Source organism: Passer montanus, unplaced genomic scaffold (genome assembly GCF_014805655.1).
Source record: "Passer montanus isolate IOZ18808 unplaced genomic scaffold, ASM1480565v1 scaffold143, whole genome shotgun sequence".
In the NCBI taxonomy this organism is placed as follows: Eukaryota; Metazoa; Chordata; class Aves; order Passeriformes; family Passeridae; genus Passer; species Passer montanus.
Window position 1 is genome coordinate 80264 of NW_024361275.1, and position 18663 is coordinate 98926.

Genomic DNA, 18663 nt, shown 5'->3' on the forward strand with positions numbered 1-18663 from the left:
CCTGACAGAGAGGGTGCAGCAGGGTGGCCACGACAGCTGAGCCAGGCCCTTGCACCCACGTGGGTGAATGCATCCACCCTGTCTCAGGGAGCATCCACGCTGCACGTCACACTGTGCACCCTACACCTACAAGGTTGCACTTCGGGTGCACCACAGCTGGATATGCATCACAGCTGGGTGTGAACAACAGCTGGATATGCACCAGAGCTGGGCATGCACCACAGCTGGACATGCACCACAGCTGGGCATGCACAGCACCTGCTCTGGCTGATGTAACCTGACAGAGGGCAGAAGTGTCAAACACTAAACGCAGGAAGCTGCTGCAGGGCCTGAGACAACCTTGTGTATCTCCACGTGAGAGAGTCTCTGCTCATCCCTCTTGGATTACTATTTAAGCCCTGGGAGATAAATAGGGAAGATTTCAATTTGTTAAGTGCCTAATTAAAAAAAAAAAAAAGAAAAAAAACACATTTAAAAAGTTAAGCTCAGGTGGGCATGACACAGCAAAACACAAAACTAAGGAGAAGGCTGCTTTAATCTGAGTGCTGACCTTTTAAATCAGTCAGCTATGTTATTTCTATTTGAGAAGCACTGAGATAATTGGATGTCTAGTCACCCCTCCAGCTCTGCATGAGGAGGAGGGAGCAGTGTGAGCTTTTCAAATTTCTTTCAGATCATGCTTTATGGCTCTGTTCTTTGTTGTCTCTTTTTAGCAGACATGTACAGAAGGAATCTACAAGGCTCACTCCTCCTCAGAGCCATTACAGCAGGCCCACTGCCTTGTCTGTGAAAGGCAGACAGTCCTTAGGCCACATATTCTTTTTTGAAACAGAGAGTTGTGAGTCACCAGTATCCTCTTTTTCCTCTGTCATGGCAGCAAGCTTGCTCAACAAGAGACCTTTTCATGGTTCAGCCTGAGTACTGCTGGTCAGTGCAGTCAGAGGTGGCTTTTGCCTCAATGTCCTAGCTGCACAGCACCAGCAAAATGGTGCAATTTTGTATATTAATGGTGCAACTGGTGCAACTGCATACAAATAAAGTGGCATGATGATGCTGTTAAGGATGCTGACAATTTTCTGTTCACTGCTTTCTTCAGGCAACACCAGATGTGTGCATAGCCCAGCACTGCCCTCCCACCCCTCTACAGGCAGGGAGAGAGCACTGGGCAGGTGCTGTGTGGGGGACAGTATCACACCATTGTTCAAGCTCATAGAAATAAATAAATGACATCTGGATTTGTCTGCACTGTCCTTGTGGTCCCCACGGAGGAGAAAGCCATAATCTTGGTGAAACCCACTGTGTCTACTGTGTGGACTGGCTGCTCACACACAGCCCAGATTGTGTGGGACATATCCCCTTGCCAGGGTGTAGGTGAGTGTGTGTTTTTCCAGGAATATAAAGAAATATAATTCCTGTTTTTCCAGGAATATAAAGAAAGCTTTGCCATCGTTGCCAGAGGTGTTCTGCTAGCACAGCACTCAGGGTCTGCACTGCAGGCTGAAGGGATGGAGTAGGAACAGGCAAGGGGCTTCCAGCTGATGTCCATGCAATGCACAGGGACCAAACTTGACAGCCTTTTGTCTGCTTTGCAGTGGGAATCCAGGGATTATGGCCCTGGAGTTCAAGGGGAAGTGACTGTAAAAGAGGGAGAAAGGGTACTTAACAACCTAGGCACTGTCTGACAGTGTTTGGGTCTGTACACATGGCACATGAGCCCAAAGTAGAGAAAGATGAGATTTTCTTTTTTTTTTCTGGGCTGATGCAGAGCTGGAAGTGAAAGTTTCTGGGCTGTCATTAAGAAAGGCAGCAGCCACAGGGAACAGAAGCACCTTGTTTCTGGGAGGCAGCACCTCCCAGAACTTTCTAAATATGTCTATTTGCTGTGTCTATTTGCTTTCACTGAGATCTGGGAAAGTAAAATACAACAGACAAATAAACCTGACGTAAATTAAGTGCTCCTTGCAGACAGGTTTGAATTGTTGTTTTTTCTTTCCTCTAACTGGTTCTAAAAAATTTCCTAATATAGATAATTTATTGCAAAGTTTAACTGTTCTCACCAGGAAGACATTTCACTCAGAACTCTCTTATCTCAGTTTAATTCCATTACTTTGTTCACCTGTTATAATTTTGAAGAGTATTACCAAGACTGATCAGTGCTGTCCAGGCTCAGAAATCCCAACTGACTCAGTTTCCCCCTAGGCTTTCCAGATTGTGCCTGACTCAGGTGTCTTTGTACTCTCTCCCAGTCTGGTGTTACCTGCTCTCTTTCTAAGCAGTTAATGCAAACACCAAGCATCAAATAGATGTGGGATAACCCTCTGCAGATGACAGCTAACAGCTGTTTTAGATCAACAGTGAGGCCTTCAGAGCCACGCTTCCCAAGCAGTCTTTAATCTGTCATTTTGCAATTTAATCTAGAGTGCATTGCTTCAGTTTGCTTGGAAGAACATCGTGGGAGAGAGTATCAATACATTAGTTGAGTCATAATATCTATAGCCTATAAATTAAGCATATCTGTTTTCAGCTATATTTAGTAGAATATGTCCTTGGCATTGAAACCCATGTCTCATGTTATCTTCTTGCTGCAAACACAAACCTCATTATTTTTCTAGTATGTTTCTAGAAATTAAATATGATAGCTACTCTATCCCTCTTGTTCACCAAAGATCAAGGCCAACTATTCTCTGTTGCTGAAACATCTTCTGAAACACTGTCTGTCACCTTTGCTCTCTCAGATAACCACTGAACCTAGTATTCAATAAGGGGGGAAAAAACCCTTGTCCTCTAGAGTTGAATTTTTAAAGCATTTTTCAGATTTCCAGTATGTCTTGCAGTAAATTCTTCAGGAAATTCATCCCTAGCAAGGCTCTGAACCTTACTTACCAGGCTGTGGCCAGTGATAACTAGACCGTACACCCCATTTGCTTGCTCATCAGGTATAATTATTTGTTTTTTTGAAGATTTTTCAAACTGAATGTTGATTTCATCACTGTCCAGAAAGGAATCTGGCTTCATCTTTTTCCTTGCATTCCTAAAAAAAAAAAAAAAAAAAAAAAAACGGGAAAATAAAAAAAAGCGGAATCTTGCATTCCTAAAAAAAAAAAAAAAAAAAAATAAACAGGATAATAATGAAAATCGGAAACCTTGCCAATATATATCTATGTTTTGTAAGAGCAACATTATGAAAACAAAAATCAATGCTTCCCTTTGATAGGTCAGTCCAAATTTTACTGTATCCCTACAACAATATGCACTGTTTAGCTCCTGCTGTCTGCACAGATCATCCACATTCCTGAAACTCTAACAAGTTTTGCTAAACTTCTGCTGACTTTAAGTTAAACAAACCATCTCAGTGCCATAAAGGATGGTATCCCAAAAGACATCCAATTTTCTGTGCATGTTGTCTGGCAGCCATCTACTCCAAGAGAAAAGGGCTGTGAACCTTTCCCATTTTCCACCTTTACCTAAGAACCTGTGTCTACAGAGGAGGTGAGGAAGGAAGGTAAGTTCTCAGATGCTGCCAAAAAATATCCAGACGAAAGACATACCCAGACAAACGACAGCAAAGAGAATAAATGGAAAGAGCAGTACAGCAACAGTTTAGGTCAAACCTGGAGCCAAAGCCTTTGTAGCTCAGGATTACTTGTTGGTCAATTTCAGCTGATACTCCCTATCTGACTCTGCTTTCTTATATCTTTATTTAATTTGGGCTCTTGGGTCAAGAAATTTCAGCATTTATCTGAGGAGATTTCTACATTGTGTTTAGCTTCTGGATCTCCCAGGGAGGCAGCTCTCCCTTATCTAAGATCCCTGAATGGACTGTAACAAGGAAAACTGACAGGTAAAAAGAAGGTGTAATGATACAAAACACAAATAGTGCTAGTGCACAGTGCTGAAACTGTTTTTCAGCCATTTACCTCAGCTCATTCAGAACGTCATCAGATGTGCTGCCTTCAATAATGAAAACTTCTTCCATGTCATCATTCAGCAAGTTGCAGGAGTAACCAATATTCATTGCTGTCTCTGGGAAAGATAAACGATAATTCATCTCAGCAGCCCCAAATTCACCCACTTCTGTGGTCTTTTTGTTCATATGACAAAAGCTCTCTGAAGATTGGAGCCTTTCAGAGTCAACAGTAAAAGATCAACCTTGATGGATGTAGCAGCAAATTTGACTTCACAAGACCACAGGAAAAAGAGCTTAAAATACCCTGTGATCAACATATTTGGAGCAACAAAAAAACATTTCATGTTGATTCAAAATTTTTTCCAGATTTTTGACTTGCCCTCTCCCTGCTTCCAGAAAAGCCCTAAACCACAGCTCTGAAAAAGAACGTGACAATTTGTCCATAAAATTCTGGAAAAGATATTTTGGTATTTTATAGCAAAACTATTGCATTTGGAACATGACAAAATGAACTGTTTCATTTTTCTCAAAAATTCTCTGCTCGTGTCTTGGATGAAATTATTTGCAAACACTTTTGACCCCCCTGAAACACCATTGTTTCAGTGAAAATACTATGTCTCCAAATGAATTCACTGGAGTCTATTTGCTGTTCTTTCTACCTCCAAAAGCCTTTGTTTTCTCCATTTCTATTTGGGATTATAAGAGTCAGAAACAAACTGAAATGCATCCAACACCCACTTTAACATTAAAGTTTCTGGAAAACAGGACAAAGTTTTTTCTGCTGTCTTCACGTGAATGATCAACTGGATGAAGGTGACACCTTTTCACAGCATATGTGAGGGACTATGGGATGCTTACTGTCACTTCTCCAAAGGCAAAGGATGCTGCCTTCACCCTGCTTTCACCCTCATGACAGAAATTAAGGACAGGCATGAGTTAGTCATCTGGTCTAACTCCAGTTAACCGAAATTTTGCATAGCTGGCAATGAAGCAAAGCTGTGTAAGTTTGTCTTCTGTGCAGTTTTCAAAGAATGAGAACACAGGTCCTAGCAGAACCGCCCCACCAGTGGAGGAGAAGAGAAGCAACCAAAGCTGCAGTGCCTTTACCTTGCTTATCTCCAGTGAGAACCCATATCTTGATGTTGGCTTTGGCAAGAGTCTCAATTGTCTGTGGGACCCCATCTTGCAGCTTGTCCTCTATAGCTGTGGCACCTAGCAGCTTAACAGAAATTACAGGGAGCTGGTTAAGTCCTCCTACTGCTACCAAAGGAGAAAGCATTAAACCTAATTATTTAAGCAAACTCAAATGAAATCCCCAGGAATAAGGTTGTACTGATAGTCGTTCTTCCTCAGCAAATTTACTGTACACAGTACAGCCCTGATCCTGCAGATGTTCTAGGCTCTAATCTCCCCAGGCTCTGATGGATTATGAATATGCATTATTTGCAAGAATGTTTGCAGAGCTACAGGTCTGTGTTGTTCCATGTGTTCCCTTCAGAGCAGATAGAACTTTAATAGAGGGACAAAGCCACTCTGGATCCATCTCCCCAAGCCTCCTCTGGTGTGGGACTTGATCCCAGCTGTGCTGTACTGCAGATGTCACATGGCTGCTAAACATCTTCTCCAAACCCTAACAGACCTGTCCCCACCCCTGGTCCACACTGTCACACAGCTACACCCCAGACTGCTCAGGACACAAACCTTCATTATTTTTAAGTTACTGCTTTTTCTCCTGCTTTGAAGGTAGCTGGTGGCTTCAAATGTCATCAAAGAAACATGGAGGTTTCTGTGCTACCAACTACCTCCTGCTGCTTGGAGACTAAATTCAGGGGTTAGCTTTAAACCTGGGATCCCTTTTGGCATCCTGAGGTGTCCATCATACCTCAGGTATGAGCGTTATCAGTGTAGGTAACACCTCTGAGGAAACTTCTCTACAGGGTCCTCAAAACTGTACAATCCCTGTTTTGCAGTACTTCCTGATCCAGCTAGAGACCATGCAACTTCCAAAGGCCAGCCTTTCCCCTGCCTTTTCACACTTGCTCCTTCCCTGAGCACTGCTGGCATTCTGAGCATACAGCTAATGGAAGGAGCAAAGGTGTCAGGATTTCCAGGGTTTCAAGAAAGCACTGCCACGAGTGCAAAAGCTGGATTGCTTCTGTTCAGATCACACACATGCTTTTCATTCATTATTCATGGCTCTGAAACACAGGCAAATCCTCCAGGGCATTTAAAAACTGTAACAACACTTAGGGAGAGAAGAATGACCCAAAGATCACAGTTTAGCTCAAGTTCAAATTCACACAAACGTGTTCATGGATATCAGCTACCCATCCTGCCCAGGGCTGGAAGAACAAAGGAGACACTCTCATGGGCACTGGAAATTATTCACTGCCTGCCAGTTCAAAGGCTGGAAAATAAGTAGATCAGCCATTTGCACATACAAAGGATAGCTATGAAATATTTGTGTCCACGTCATCTCCTGCAGGCTCTGGTATGTCACTTCATCACGAGAAAACTACTCTGACACCCACGTGAGTTAAAATAAAACCATTCCCTTGAACTGGTGGCTGACACCCCAGCTATGGGCTCCTGATGGAGGTGCCAGTGAACATGCAGGGCTGCTGTGTTCTGACCTGCTCCTGTCACACAGCCCACTGAGCTGTTTGCAGAGCGGTGTTTAGCAAAGTCATACTGAGCTGTTTATTGACAAACCACCACCTTCTCTGCCTCCCCCAGAGCCTGGCCCAGATTCCCTGAATTACCAACCATTAGGTCTTTTTCAATCTCTTCATACAACTCTGACAGTTTGTCTTCCCGTCCTTCCAAGGCAGTGCTTGCTTCATGGTGACGCCTGATCCAGTCCTGAAAGTACTCTTCCTCCAAGCTCTTGTAGGCCACCACGAGTGTCCTCAGGCCTTCCCCAGCAAACTCCTACAAGACAGTGGTGAGACAGAGGATACAAGGTCCAAGAAGAACAGTCTGGTCACCTAGGCTTACAAAGGACCTTCAGAAATCAGACTGCCAAAAGCATCTTGGTAAAGTTTTTGGAGGAAAGGTGAAAAAATGACACCTTAGGCCACAAATGTTGGGGTATTTTTAAATAGCAATTCCAGACCACTTTATTATTACCATCCGTGGTCTTTATGGAAAAAAAAAAAAAACAAACCTCAAAAGGGCCTTTCTACTCTCTGTCTCTAAACCTTTACACTAACCAGGCATTTGCTTCTCAGGTTTGCATTTCTGAAAAAGAGGTCCAGAACAGTGAGACCTAAGTAAACACTGAACACAGCCTCAAGTTTTGTGACCACTTTATCATTACCATCTGTGGTCTTTATGGAAAAAAAAAAAAAAACTCAAAAGGGCCTTTCTACTCTCTGTCTCTAAACCTTTACACTAACCAGGCATTTGCTTCTCAGGTTTGCATTTCTGAAAAAGAGGTCCAGAACAGTGAGACCTAAGTAAACACTGAACACAGCCTCAAGTTTTGGATGTTGATTCAACATTTTAAGTGGGCTCAACTGTGCTTTCTAATGGACAACATGGAGCTCAGTGTTTGGTGGAACAGCAAAGATGCATTTGTGAAATGCATCTCTGGGAGGTTTTTCCCCAGGCTTGAAGTAAAGGTGCATCAGAAACGGGTCACAGGTCTTTAAATGTCATGCATTGGATTTGCCATCTTTGTCCATATTACAGAATCATAGAATGATAGAATGTCTTGGGTTGGCAGGGACCTTAAAGATAATCTCATTCCAACCCCACTGCCATGGACAGGGACACTTTCCATGAGACCAGGTTGCTCAGAGCCCCATCTAACTCTTCCAGGGATGGAGCACCCACAGCTTCTCTCGACAACCTGTTCCAGTGTCTCACCACCCTCACAGTAAAGAAATTCTTCCTAATAATTAATCTAAAACTTCTGTCTTTCAGTTTAAAGCCATTAACCCTTGTTTTATCACTACATGCCCTCGTAAAAAGTCCCTCTCTTGTAGCCCCTTTAGATAGTGGAAGGTGTTATAAGGTCTCCCTAGAGCCTTCTCTTCTCCAGGCTGAACAAACCCAAATCTCCCAGCTACAGGTGAGGTGCTCCAGCCCTCTGATTATCTTCATAGCCATAGACTCACTCCAACAGGTCCATGTCCTTCGTATGCTGAGGATCCCAGAGCCCTTCCCTGAGCACTGCTGGCATTCTGAGCATACAGCTAATGGAAGGAGCAAAGGTGTCAGGATTTCCAGGGTTTCAAGAAAGCACTGCCACGAGTGCAAAAGCTGGATTGCTTCTGTTCAGATCACACACATGCTTTTCATTCATTATTCTTGGCTCTGAAACACAGGCAAATCCTCCAGGGCATTTAAAAACTGTAACAACACTTAGGGAGAGAAGAATGACCCAAAGATCACAGTTTAGCTCAAGTTCAAATTCACACAAACGTGTTCATGGATATCATCTACCCATCCTGCCCAGGGCTGGAAGAACAAAGGAGACACTCTCATGGGCACTGGAAATTATTCACTGCCTGCCAGTTCAAAGGCTGGAAAATAAGTAGATCAGCCATTTGCACATACAAAGGATAGCTATGAAATATTTGTGTCCACGTCATCTCCTGCAGGCTCTGGTATGTCACTTCATCACGAGAAAACTACTCTGACACCCACGTGAGTTAAAATAAAACCATTCCCTTGAACTGGTGGCTGACACCCCAGCTATGGGCTCCTGATGGAGGTGCCAGTGAACATGCAGGGCTGCTGTGTTCTGACCTGCTCCTGTCACACAGCCCACTGAGCTGTTTGCAGAGCGGTGTTTAGCACAGTCATACTGAGCTGTTTATTGACAAACCACCACCTTCTCTGCCTCCCCCAGAGCCTGGCCCAGATTCCCTGAATTACCAACCATTAGGTCTTTTTCAATCTCTTCATACAACTCTGACAGTTTGTCTTCCCGTCCTTCCAAGGCAGTGCTTGCTTCATGGTGACGCCTGATCCAGTCCTGAAAGTACTCTTCCTCCAAGCTCTTGTAGGCCACCACGAGTGTCCTCAGGCCTTCCCCAGCAAACTCCTACAAGACAGTGGTGAGACAGAGGATACAAGGTCCAAGAAGAACAGTCTGGTCACCTAGGCTTACAAAGGACCTTCAGAAATCAGACTGCCAAAAGCATCTTGGTAAAGTTTTTGGAGGAAAGGTGAAAAAATGACACCTTAGGCCACAAATGTTGGGGTATTTTTAAATAGCAATTCCTGACCACTTTATCATTACCATCTGTGGTCTTTATGGAAAAAAAAAAAAAAAACTCAAAAGGGCCTTTCTACTCTCTGTCTCTAAACCTTTACACTAACCAGGCATTTGCTTCTCAGGTTTGTATTTCTGAAAAAGAGGTCGAGAACAGTGAGACCTAAACAAACACTGAACACAGCCTCAAGTTTTGGATGTTGATTCAACATTTTAAGTGGGCTCAACTGTGCTTTCTAATGGACAACATGGAGCTCAGTGTTTGGTGGAACAGCAAAGATGCATTTGTGAAATGCATCTCTGGGAGGTTTTTCCCCAGGCTTGAAGTAAAGGTGCATCAGAAACGGGTCACAGGTCTTTAAATGTCATGCATTGGATTTGCCATCTTTGTCCATGTTACAGAATCATAGAATGATAGAATGTCTTGGGTTGGCAGGGACCTTAAAGATAATCTCATTCCAACCCCACTGCCATGGACAGGGACACTTTCCATGAGACCAGGTTGCTCAGAGCCCCATCTAACTCTTCCAGGGATGGAGCACCCACAGCTTCTCTCGACAACCTGTTCCAGTGTCTCACCACCCTCACAGTAAAGAAATTCTTCCTAATAATTAATCTAAAACTTCTGTCTTTCAGTTTAAAGCCATTAACCCTTGTTTTATCACTACATGCCCTCGTAAAAAGTCCCTCTTTTGTAGCCTCTTTAGATAGTGGAAGGTGTTATAAGGTCTCCCTAGAGCCTTCTCTTCTCCAGGCTGAACAAACCCAAATCTCCCAGCTACAGGTGAGGTGCTCCAGCCCTCTGATTATCTTCATAGCCATAGACTCACTCCAACAGGTCCATGTCCTTCGTATGCTGAGGATCCCAGAGCAGGACAGTGTTCCAGGTTAGGTCTCACAAGAGCTGAGCAAATTTGAGACCTAAGGCCATAGAAACTAATTTGTTTCTCTATTCCATAACTTAAAATTGCTGCCTAAGTACTGTTTCTAAAATCTGAAGGACAGAATCACCTCCCTTGATCTGCTGACTGTCCTGGAGCAGTTCACATGGCACCTGGTTCTCATGCCTATGCAACTAATTTGAGACCTAAGGCCATAGAAACAAATTTGTTTCTCTATTCCATAACTTAAAATTGCTGCCTAAGTACTGTTTCTAAAATCTGGGTGTTTTCTTCCCGAAGACAAAGTATGCTGGAGAAAAGGAAAACATCAAATGCAGAGATGTTGTTGAGAAGGAAGCTCTTACATTCAGGTGTTCTGTGGTCTCCTCTTTGAGAGAGTTGCAGGATGGATGAAGCAGTTCATAAAGAATGGTGTCAGCCCCCTTGCAGTACAAAGTCAAGTCACCTTCTGGACTCCGCACTGTGAGGAAGAGGAAAATAAATGCTACAAATCCCAGACTGAGTCTTTTGGGGTACAAAGCCCTCCCATCAAAACCAAGAACACTTTCTACAGGTGTCTGAATTGCCCCAAGTTTTGGCAAACTCCCAGGAATCAAGACAAGCTCTGCTTAGAAAAGAGAGTGCATTGGTCTGAGCAGACACTACGTTGTCCCTAGAGGCAGAACTTCACTAAAAAGTGAAGAATAATTTGTTTTTAGGGAACTGGTCCTCTTTCTCCTATTTTCCTACCAGTAAGCTGTAACTACAATTGCAATATTCCTGAAATATTAGAGTAAGCTGGAGTGTCAATAAAGGCTGCAAAAACTTTCTTGAATAATTTCTCCATTTTCTGTTTGGGAGAAATTGGAAATTTGTTTATTGGAAAAAACCCCTTTTTTCTCAGTTTCTTTTTGCTTTCTCCGGTCCTACTTCCTCAGATTTAACTAAAAATTTAAAAGCTGGTTAGAAGAAAGGCCTTTCCTGCATTGTAATGAGAGGAGCAAGATATATGAAAAGCTGAGTGTCTTTAGGAGGCTGGCTTGCATCACTGTGGTCCAGATGTTAAGATTTATCCCACCTGCCTCCTTTAAGTATTTTTCTGGCACTGTTGCTGTGTAATTATAAAGTCAAGGCAGCCCATCTCAAGTCCTCAGAAATAAATCTTGTTCAGAGCACACTGCAAAGGAGGTCTCCTAGAAAAATTCTGCATCACAGCAGAATGAGGGACAGCTCCAGAACCTAAAAAGTCAGGAAAAGAAAGCACCAAAGGGAACATACCAATCACAGACATTCGCTTGCGAACATTGTTGAAATCAAGAATAGCCAGAAGTTTGTAGACTTTTGTTTCTCCCATTTCCACAACAGTGATGGTCTCTGGTGTGCGAGCCCGGAACACAAATCCAAAGTTTCTGGCAGCAGTGACTAGGGCTCCCTCATCAGGAGATTGTGCTTGATACACCAAGTTACCTGACATGCAAGAAAAAAAATGTAATGTGACTTTTGACTTATTTCTGAGCAATAAAAAAAAGAAAAAAATACACAATCTAAGACATAATATAGCAGTTACCCCTTTGCTTTTCAGTCTATCCACAGACGTGCAACACTAAAAAGCGCTTTATGTCCACACATCTCCATCACGTCCCACCAACCCATCCTCCAGGAGAGTGCAAGAGGCCCTCTGGATCCTTTTGGAGATTTTAATCACCCTCTTTGGAGTCTAACATCTCACTGAGATGACAAGTTGCTTGGGTTTAGCCCCTTCTAGTCACATCTGCATGAATTTTTCTGCTCAGCATTTTCACTTTATACCTGTCAATTAATTCTAGCCTCTAAAGCATGGCTTTCATCCTGTCTGGGATTTGAGGAGGCTGACCTAGTAGCTGTGGGAGCACTGTGTGAGAGGAGCTAATGAGTCTCCAGTGGATAGGTACTCTATGTTCTTTGCTTTTTGGGGCTAGGAGAAGAATAGAGGGAGAGCAGGGCAAGCCTTTGCCACCTCAGGGAAGCTGTGGCACCTGCAATTTCCGCACTCCAGAGATGTGGTGTTTGCAGTAGTGTCAACTCCACCACAGGAACACACAGGGAGTGGAGGCCCTGGTCCTTTCTCTTCCCATGTGGCATCTCCAAAGACACTGATTTATTTGTGGCCATACACTACAGAAAATCACCAGGGAGCCAAAAGGACCAATAACAGCTTCTGTGGAGAGAAGACAGGCTGTGGTGTGAGTGAACATAACCACTCATTCCAGTGCCTTCAATAGTCCTCACCTTCCTTCTTCTCCTCTGGCATCACTGTGTGGCAAAGGGAGAGCAGCCGGAAGAACCTGTGCGTCGGGACATCATTCAGCTTCACGGCTTCAACCAGGCTGTGGTCATAGAAGGCAAACTTTGGGTCGGCTAATGGGTTGTATGAGAAATCAACCTTCTCTGTGTTCTGGAAAAAAACATGGCTTGGTATTATTTGTTGAGCTCTCACATGGCTCTGCACCAATTCCTGCCAACACTGTCCCTGCCTCCTCCTCAGGTTTACAAAGGACCCCCATCCTGCAGGGCTGGCTGCTCGTGACAGAGATTGGTGGATTTAAGGAAGTGAGAGGTCACGAAAGGTATTTAATCATAGGACAGGCACTAAATGTGCCTTTCAGAGCAGCACTCAGTCTAAGAACCAGTTAGCTAAACTGCCTCTCTGAGCAGCAGCTAATGCTCCAACCAGTCCATGCCTACAGCAAAGAAGTGCCTGCCTTCAACACATGCCTGCTTGGAAGCATCGTGCTTACAATGTCAAAAGATGCCTGTGAGAGTGGAATGCAGAAGTCCAGTTTAAAACAATTCAATGGTCTGTCTTATCCACCATGTTTTCCCAAAACCTGAAAAAAAATTCTGGTATGGAAAAAATAGGACAGGCAGGTGAAGTAAAGGTTAAACTCCACAGGCACTACCCATTTTGTCAAAAAACAAGGAGACCCAAGCAGAGTGGAACACTACTGGAGAAACGTCCAGAAGCTTACCACATGATGTGTCATGGACTAATGGACTGCCAAGCCTGCCTTGGACACTTCTGACTCCCACCCCATCCCTGATGAGCTCAGAGTTTCCAGGATGGGAATCATCCTTTTGACCTCTGCACACTGACATTTAGCACTCAGTCCAAGAGCACAGACCAACCCTCCCACACCCGTCTGTTCAGCAAGGTCCAGGCACAGCAACATTGTGGGTGTGTGGGCAGCAGGACTCTGCTCCAGAGAGTGTCAGGGTGGGGTGGACAGCTGGCAGGAGTCCAGTGTGTGTCACCAAGCAGGGCTGATGGAGAGAGGGCAGGCTGGAGGCACAGTGCTCAGCACAAACAGCCTGTTTCAGTGGGCAACTTAAGTTCTAAATGGAAAGGAAATGAATCATTGGAATGAGGAGTGGGATTTTCATCATCATCTTGCTGTTTGTTATTTGGATTACTGCATGCAGCTTTCAGACATTTTTGAAATGAAGACATGCATTTGTGCCTGCAAGCAGAGGCTAAAGAAAAATGTAAAAATTACACATTTTCACACTTTCTGAAGTCTGGACATCAGAGGAATTTGACAGTGACCTTGCTATTGGTGTGAACTGCACTTACTAATTCCTCTCTAAAGCTTCAATTAACTGACAAGGTTAATAAAATTCACTAATGTCCAAGTCTCCAACAAACACAATCGTCAAATGCTCAAGAGAAGCTGTGCATGCACCAGGATGTCAGGTGAAGCAGAGGGGGCAGTGGGCTGTTCCCAATCTGAAAGTTAAACCCAGGCTCTCTGGAAAGGAACTTAACTCTGGGAATTCTCTGACACCCAGAGGGACACATGCCTATGTTTTGAGCATCAAGAGCATCAACTCTTGCAGGGTCAAAAACATAACCTTGCAGGGTTCTGTCCACTGATACTTATCCAGGTCCACTGAAAGCACAGATCCTGATAGCACTTGAGCACTTACCTCATTTATTTCTATCCTTTGTCCAGACATATCATACACATCACCTGCAAACAAGAAAGATTAAATTATACCCACAAACTGCAGGTAAGTGCAGTCTCTGAGCCACAAAATTGACTAAAGTGTTTCTAACTTAGAATCTATTTTAAAAGTTTCAGTAAATTGACATGGACACTGATGACTGATGATACATAACAATCAGTTTATATGTTGGTGCGTGACAAAATCTGGAGACTGATAGATGCTTGAAACACAAAGCAGTTACCATAAAAGTGGCTGGCTTTTGAGTAAAAAAGACTTGTCTTGAGCTGAACACAGAAAGAATAGGGTTTCTAGTGCTGGGTAGGAAATGAAAGTGCTACCAGGGGATGACTTCTCTTGTGCCTTCTCTTTCAAAATCCAGCTCCTGGATCCTACTATTTGTAGCAGTCCCTGGACACCCACAGAAAAGGAGTTTCCAAAGCCCATTTCTCCCACATCTGGGTAGCAAGGCTGGTCTACTGATTCTCCCTGAATGGATAATCTGGTCATAGGAATTGAAGACAAGTAATCTCCAAGAAATATTATTAGAACTTCTGCATGGAGAAAAGTTTCACTAGGAAGGTCTGGACTGTCCCAAGGCCAGCCAGTCCCAACATTTCATTGAAACAAGATCAAAATGCAATTGATTACAGGAATGATTCACTCATGTTTGCATCAGCAACCTCAACGGTGACCAAAGTCAATTGTAGTGCTGGTGTGCCTTCATAAAGGCCCCAGGAGTGTAAAAGACACACAGCAAACACCTCTCCTGAGAACCTATGCATCAGCTGATTACCTGGGAGCCATAAGCAAGAGGCTTTTGTGCATGTCCTTCCCTTAAGCCTCCAGAGGAGAGCAGAACTAAATCATCCTTTCTGGCATTCTTTCCAGAATGCCCCTGAGCAGCAGAGAAGTACTGTGTTAGGAAGAAGCTAAACATTTAGAAAAATAGAGGCAATAGATTGTTTGCCTTCTTTGCGTGTATTTCCCATTCATTTCTTGAACTCTTACCCTTTATCTATGTTGGTGGTGACATGCACTTCAGAAAAGTCAACTAAGGACACTTGATAGGAAAGATTTCAAACTTCTCATTAGCAGTACTAATGTTAGATATCATAGCAACACTGTTTAAGATAAGATGGTCACCAAAAATGCATTGTTTCATAGGAAGAAAGATTTTCTTTTATTAGGTCAGCTGATAGCATTGAGAAAAGATGCAAACTTTCTGGCAAATTAGTGCATCAGCAGGTCTGACACAGGCAAAGCAGGCATCCATATACAAATAAACAGTGACTAATTTCTCTGAGGCATCAATGATGTTAATCAATTAGGCAGTTTACAAAGTGCTAGCACCTTTTGGGCAGTATGAAGAAAACTGCCTGGAGCCATAGCATGAACAAGCCTTTTAAATCAATAACTTCTGGGATCTAACAGAGATAACAACATGTTTCCCATTTTTCCAACTCCTTACAAACTTTTCTTTCTTCTGGTAGCTGAAGAATGTGTAAAGACAAAGACCTGGTCACTGACTACTCCAACTACCTGAAAAGGATGTGGAAAATCACTGCTCACGACATGAGAAATTACCGAGAGATGACAGTGTGAGAAGCTGACAAAATTTGCAGATGAGGCCCACGAGGGATGGCTGATTTTATAAGTGATTAGGAGGGAGTGAGTTATGTGAGTTACATATTATATTTTGCAAGGTTAGCTATACCTAGCTAACCATGCTAATAATACCATAAAAAGCTGTGATGACCTAAGTAGTGATACAGAAAAAAAAACCCCAAAACATATTTGATTACAAATGCTGTAAATCTGGGACAAATAAGGCAAAACTAATAGTGTTGGGGCAGTAGTGGGGCAGAAAAAGGAAGATAAAAGTGAGAAAAAAGGGGAAACAATTAATACATGGCAAGTGATACAATCAGGCTGTCCAGACATCCCTGAAGGTTAGCCTTACACTTGATCACTGCAGCTCCTTACATGGCATTCTCTTCTGCATATCATATTTAGTCTCTGTGGACGAAGAGGCACACAGTGAAGAAAATCCAGAGAGTAAGACAAACATACCATAGGATTTGCCGTTGATGGAGCACTTGTTAAAACACATGATGTTCTGGGTGAGAGTTCCTGTTTTGTCTGAGAAGATGTACTTGATCTGCCCCAGCTCTTCGTTGAGTGTAGTGGTTCGAGCCTGAGCTGGCGTGTCATTCAGCGGGTAATACATTTTGCGGTCCCAGTCGATGTAGAAACTGTTACCCAAGCGTATAATCTCCACACTGGTGAAACAGAAAGTGGTGGAATATTCATTAGCTTAAGGGACAAGCCCTTTATCTTCAGCACCACCATTATCAATTGCAATTAGAAGACGACTTTGAAGGTAATGACAGGTTGAACTCATCTGTCCATAGGTGGCCTGTGGCAAGGGATGCTGAAGCAAGTCCCACTGAAATGATCTACTAAGTTTACAGCAAATTCATTTCTTTTGTTTATGAAGCAGTACTTTATAAAAGTACTTGGAAAGTTTCAGAAGTTTTTGGACTGGGAAGCGAGGCAGGAGCAGTGGGTTTCAGTTAGTGCTGTTTCAGGAGGTGGTTTCCAGCAGAGCTGTGGGCTGAGCTCAGCCCAGTGGCACAGGATGAGCACAGCCATGTCTCCAACAACAGAGAGCTACACACCAAGAGAGCCATTGTGTCACTCAGTACAACTAAAAGATAGCATCAGCTTGCACATGACATGAATTTTCACCTGGCTGGGTGACATACTGGACAGTATTCATTCCTCATGTTTACCAACACAAAAGAGAGTCTCAGTAGCAAAGCTGACTGAAGGTAGCTACAATGATAAATTGAACAGGGCTTTGCAGTCTCTACCCCAGCCCCAAGTTTCGAGACCATCACAGACACACTGCCTACCTGTCACTCCTATTTGTCTGTCACCAATAACCAACACAGCTCTGCATTGTCTGGGAAGAGAGAACACTCTCAGCTGCTTATATAACACCAAGTACTTCAACCTGGATGCACCTACTTACCTGGCATTCCTCACACAGTCCTGAAGCCACCTCGAAGAACAGGCCATTCATTCACTGCTAGCAAGATCCTAATGGTGGCAGGCTTCCAGTCCTGCTCCTACAGCATCCCACACACCTACACCTCCCCTTTAACTGAAAAATCATCCTCTCCTCTTCCAGAGCTCACTGCTGCCCCCACTCCAACCCTGACAAAACCTTCTGAAGGCAGCAGAAACAAGAAAAGCATCACTGTGGTTGTGTAGGAGCATCCATGATGGGGCTGTGTTAGGTTTTAAGGAAAGTGCTGCTCCCAGTTAAGGCAAAAGCTAAATCTGTCCTAAGATCACAAGTGAAAGGAGTTTCTGGCACGTACCTGACGTAGAGCGAAATAGGTACCACTGTGTTTAGAATGATCACGTATGACCAGAACATGAGGAAACCAGAGTAGGAGGCAGAGTTGACACCCTCTGCCCAGGGCAGATAGACCTGGAAGTAGTAGCCCTTATCATGCTCCCAGATACCATTGCCAATGGCTAGGATGAGACACATCAGTGCTAAAAATGCAAAGATCTGGAAAAAAAAAATCGAAAAACAAACCAAACAAATCAAAACCAAACAAAATGTATTGCGTTTCAGAAACAAGGAATTTATTGTGCGCAGGTTAATCAGAAGACCCTGATGGGATAGGGCTGGATAGCTTAAATCATAGGAAAATGTGCCTAGGGATGAAGAAGGAAAACCAGCAAAATTATGATACTTTTACCTCAAGGACAAAGCTACACAGTGCAGTCTGGCAACTTGGAATTAGAAGTCCTCAAGCAGCTGGGGATTTAAATCCCAAGCAGACATCTCAACTAGGGTGGTTACAGCAGTCTGCTGCACAGCAAATCTCATTAGAGGAGAGTTGAGCTGAGGGTCCTCAAACATCTGGCTGCACACTTGGGAATACAAGCTGCCTGAAGGACTTGGCCATTTGCCAGATGTATCACAGTCTTCCTCACAATTTCTGAAAGACTATTAAGGAAAATCCAGCAACACACAGTCTGGAATTTAGCACTGGATATTATTCTGATGGTTAGAATAGAGTTAGTTGCTCTCTCAAAGCTAATGGTTGCCTCAGTATTTGCCCTCACAATTTGATTACATTTCCTTTGAGCAAACAAAAAGCACCACCAACCAGTGATGCGTATCCTTTAGAGAAGCCTGTTTCCTGAAGCCTAAAGTAACCAGGGCAACGGCAATTGGGAAGTGAATTTCAAATAGGGAAACCTTACTGAAAATTTGGGCTTGCTCGGAAACACTATTTAACAGACACAAAAACATCACATAGGTCATAAAGCATTTTTGGATTAAAAAAAGACAGGACTGTAGCAATACATTTATTTGGAAAAGAAGACAAAAAGAACAGGAAAAAATAAATTTTACATAAATTAACACAAACTGAAAGGAATTACAGAACTGTGAATATCCAACAGTAATAAAGAATCGAGAAAAGAAAAAATAAAGTCATAAACAGGTGTGTGAAAAGCAAATGTGTTAACAGACAGCCCTCCAAGAGGAAGGAGTAAGGAAGAAGAAGGATGTATCTGTCATATGGTAGATGAAAAAGGAAGATTATGTTCACTGACATTGTGTGGCTCTACTTGCTAATAAG

General features: G+C 43.3%; 1 protein-coding gene across 1 annotated transcript in view; it reads right to left on the reverse strand.

The window, feature by feature from the left end:
• LOC120498235 (phospholipid-transporting ATPase ID-like) overlaps positions 1-18663 on the reverse strand; it is a 75134-nt gene that overhangs the window by 12874 nt on the left and 43597 nt on the right. Inside the window, exons 12-21 of the mRNA XM_039700717.1 lie at positions 17383-17579; positions 16067-16275; positions 13976-14019; positions 12281-12446; positions 11291-11479; positions 10378-10493; positions 8796-8960; positions 5015-5126; positions 3918-4023; positions 2884-3031 (exon numbers count right to left, since the gene is read on the reverse strand). Coding sequence (XP_039556651.1) covers positions 2884-3031; positions 3918-4023; positions 5015-5126; positions 8796-8960; positions 10378-10493; positions 11291-11479; positions 12281-12446; positions 13976-14019; positions 16067-16275; positions 17383-17579 — 1452 coding nt within the window. The remainder of the gene's footprint in view (positions 1-2883; positions 3032-3917; positions 4024-5014; positions 5127-8795; positions 8961-10377; positions 10494-11290; positions 11480-12280; positions 12447-13975; positions 14020-16066; positions 16276-17382; positions 17580-18663) is intronic.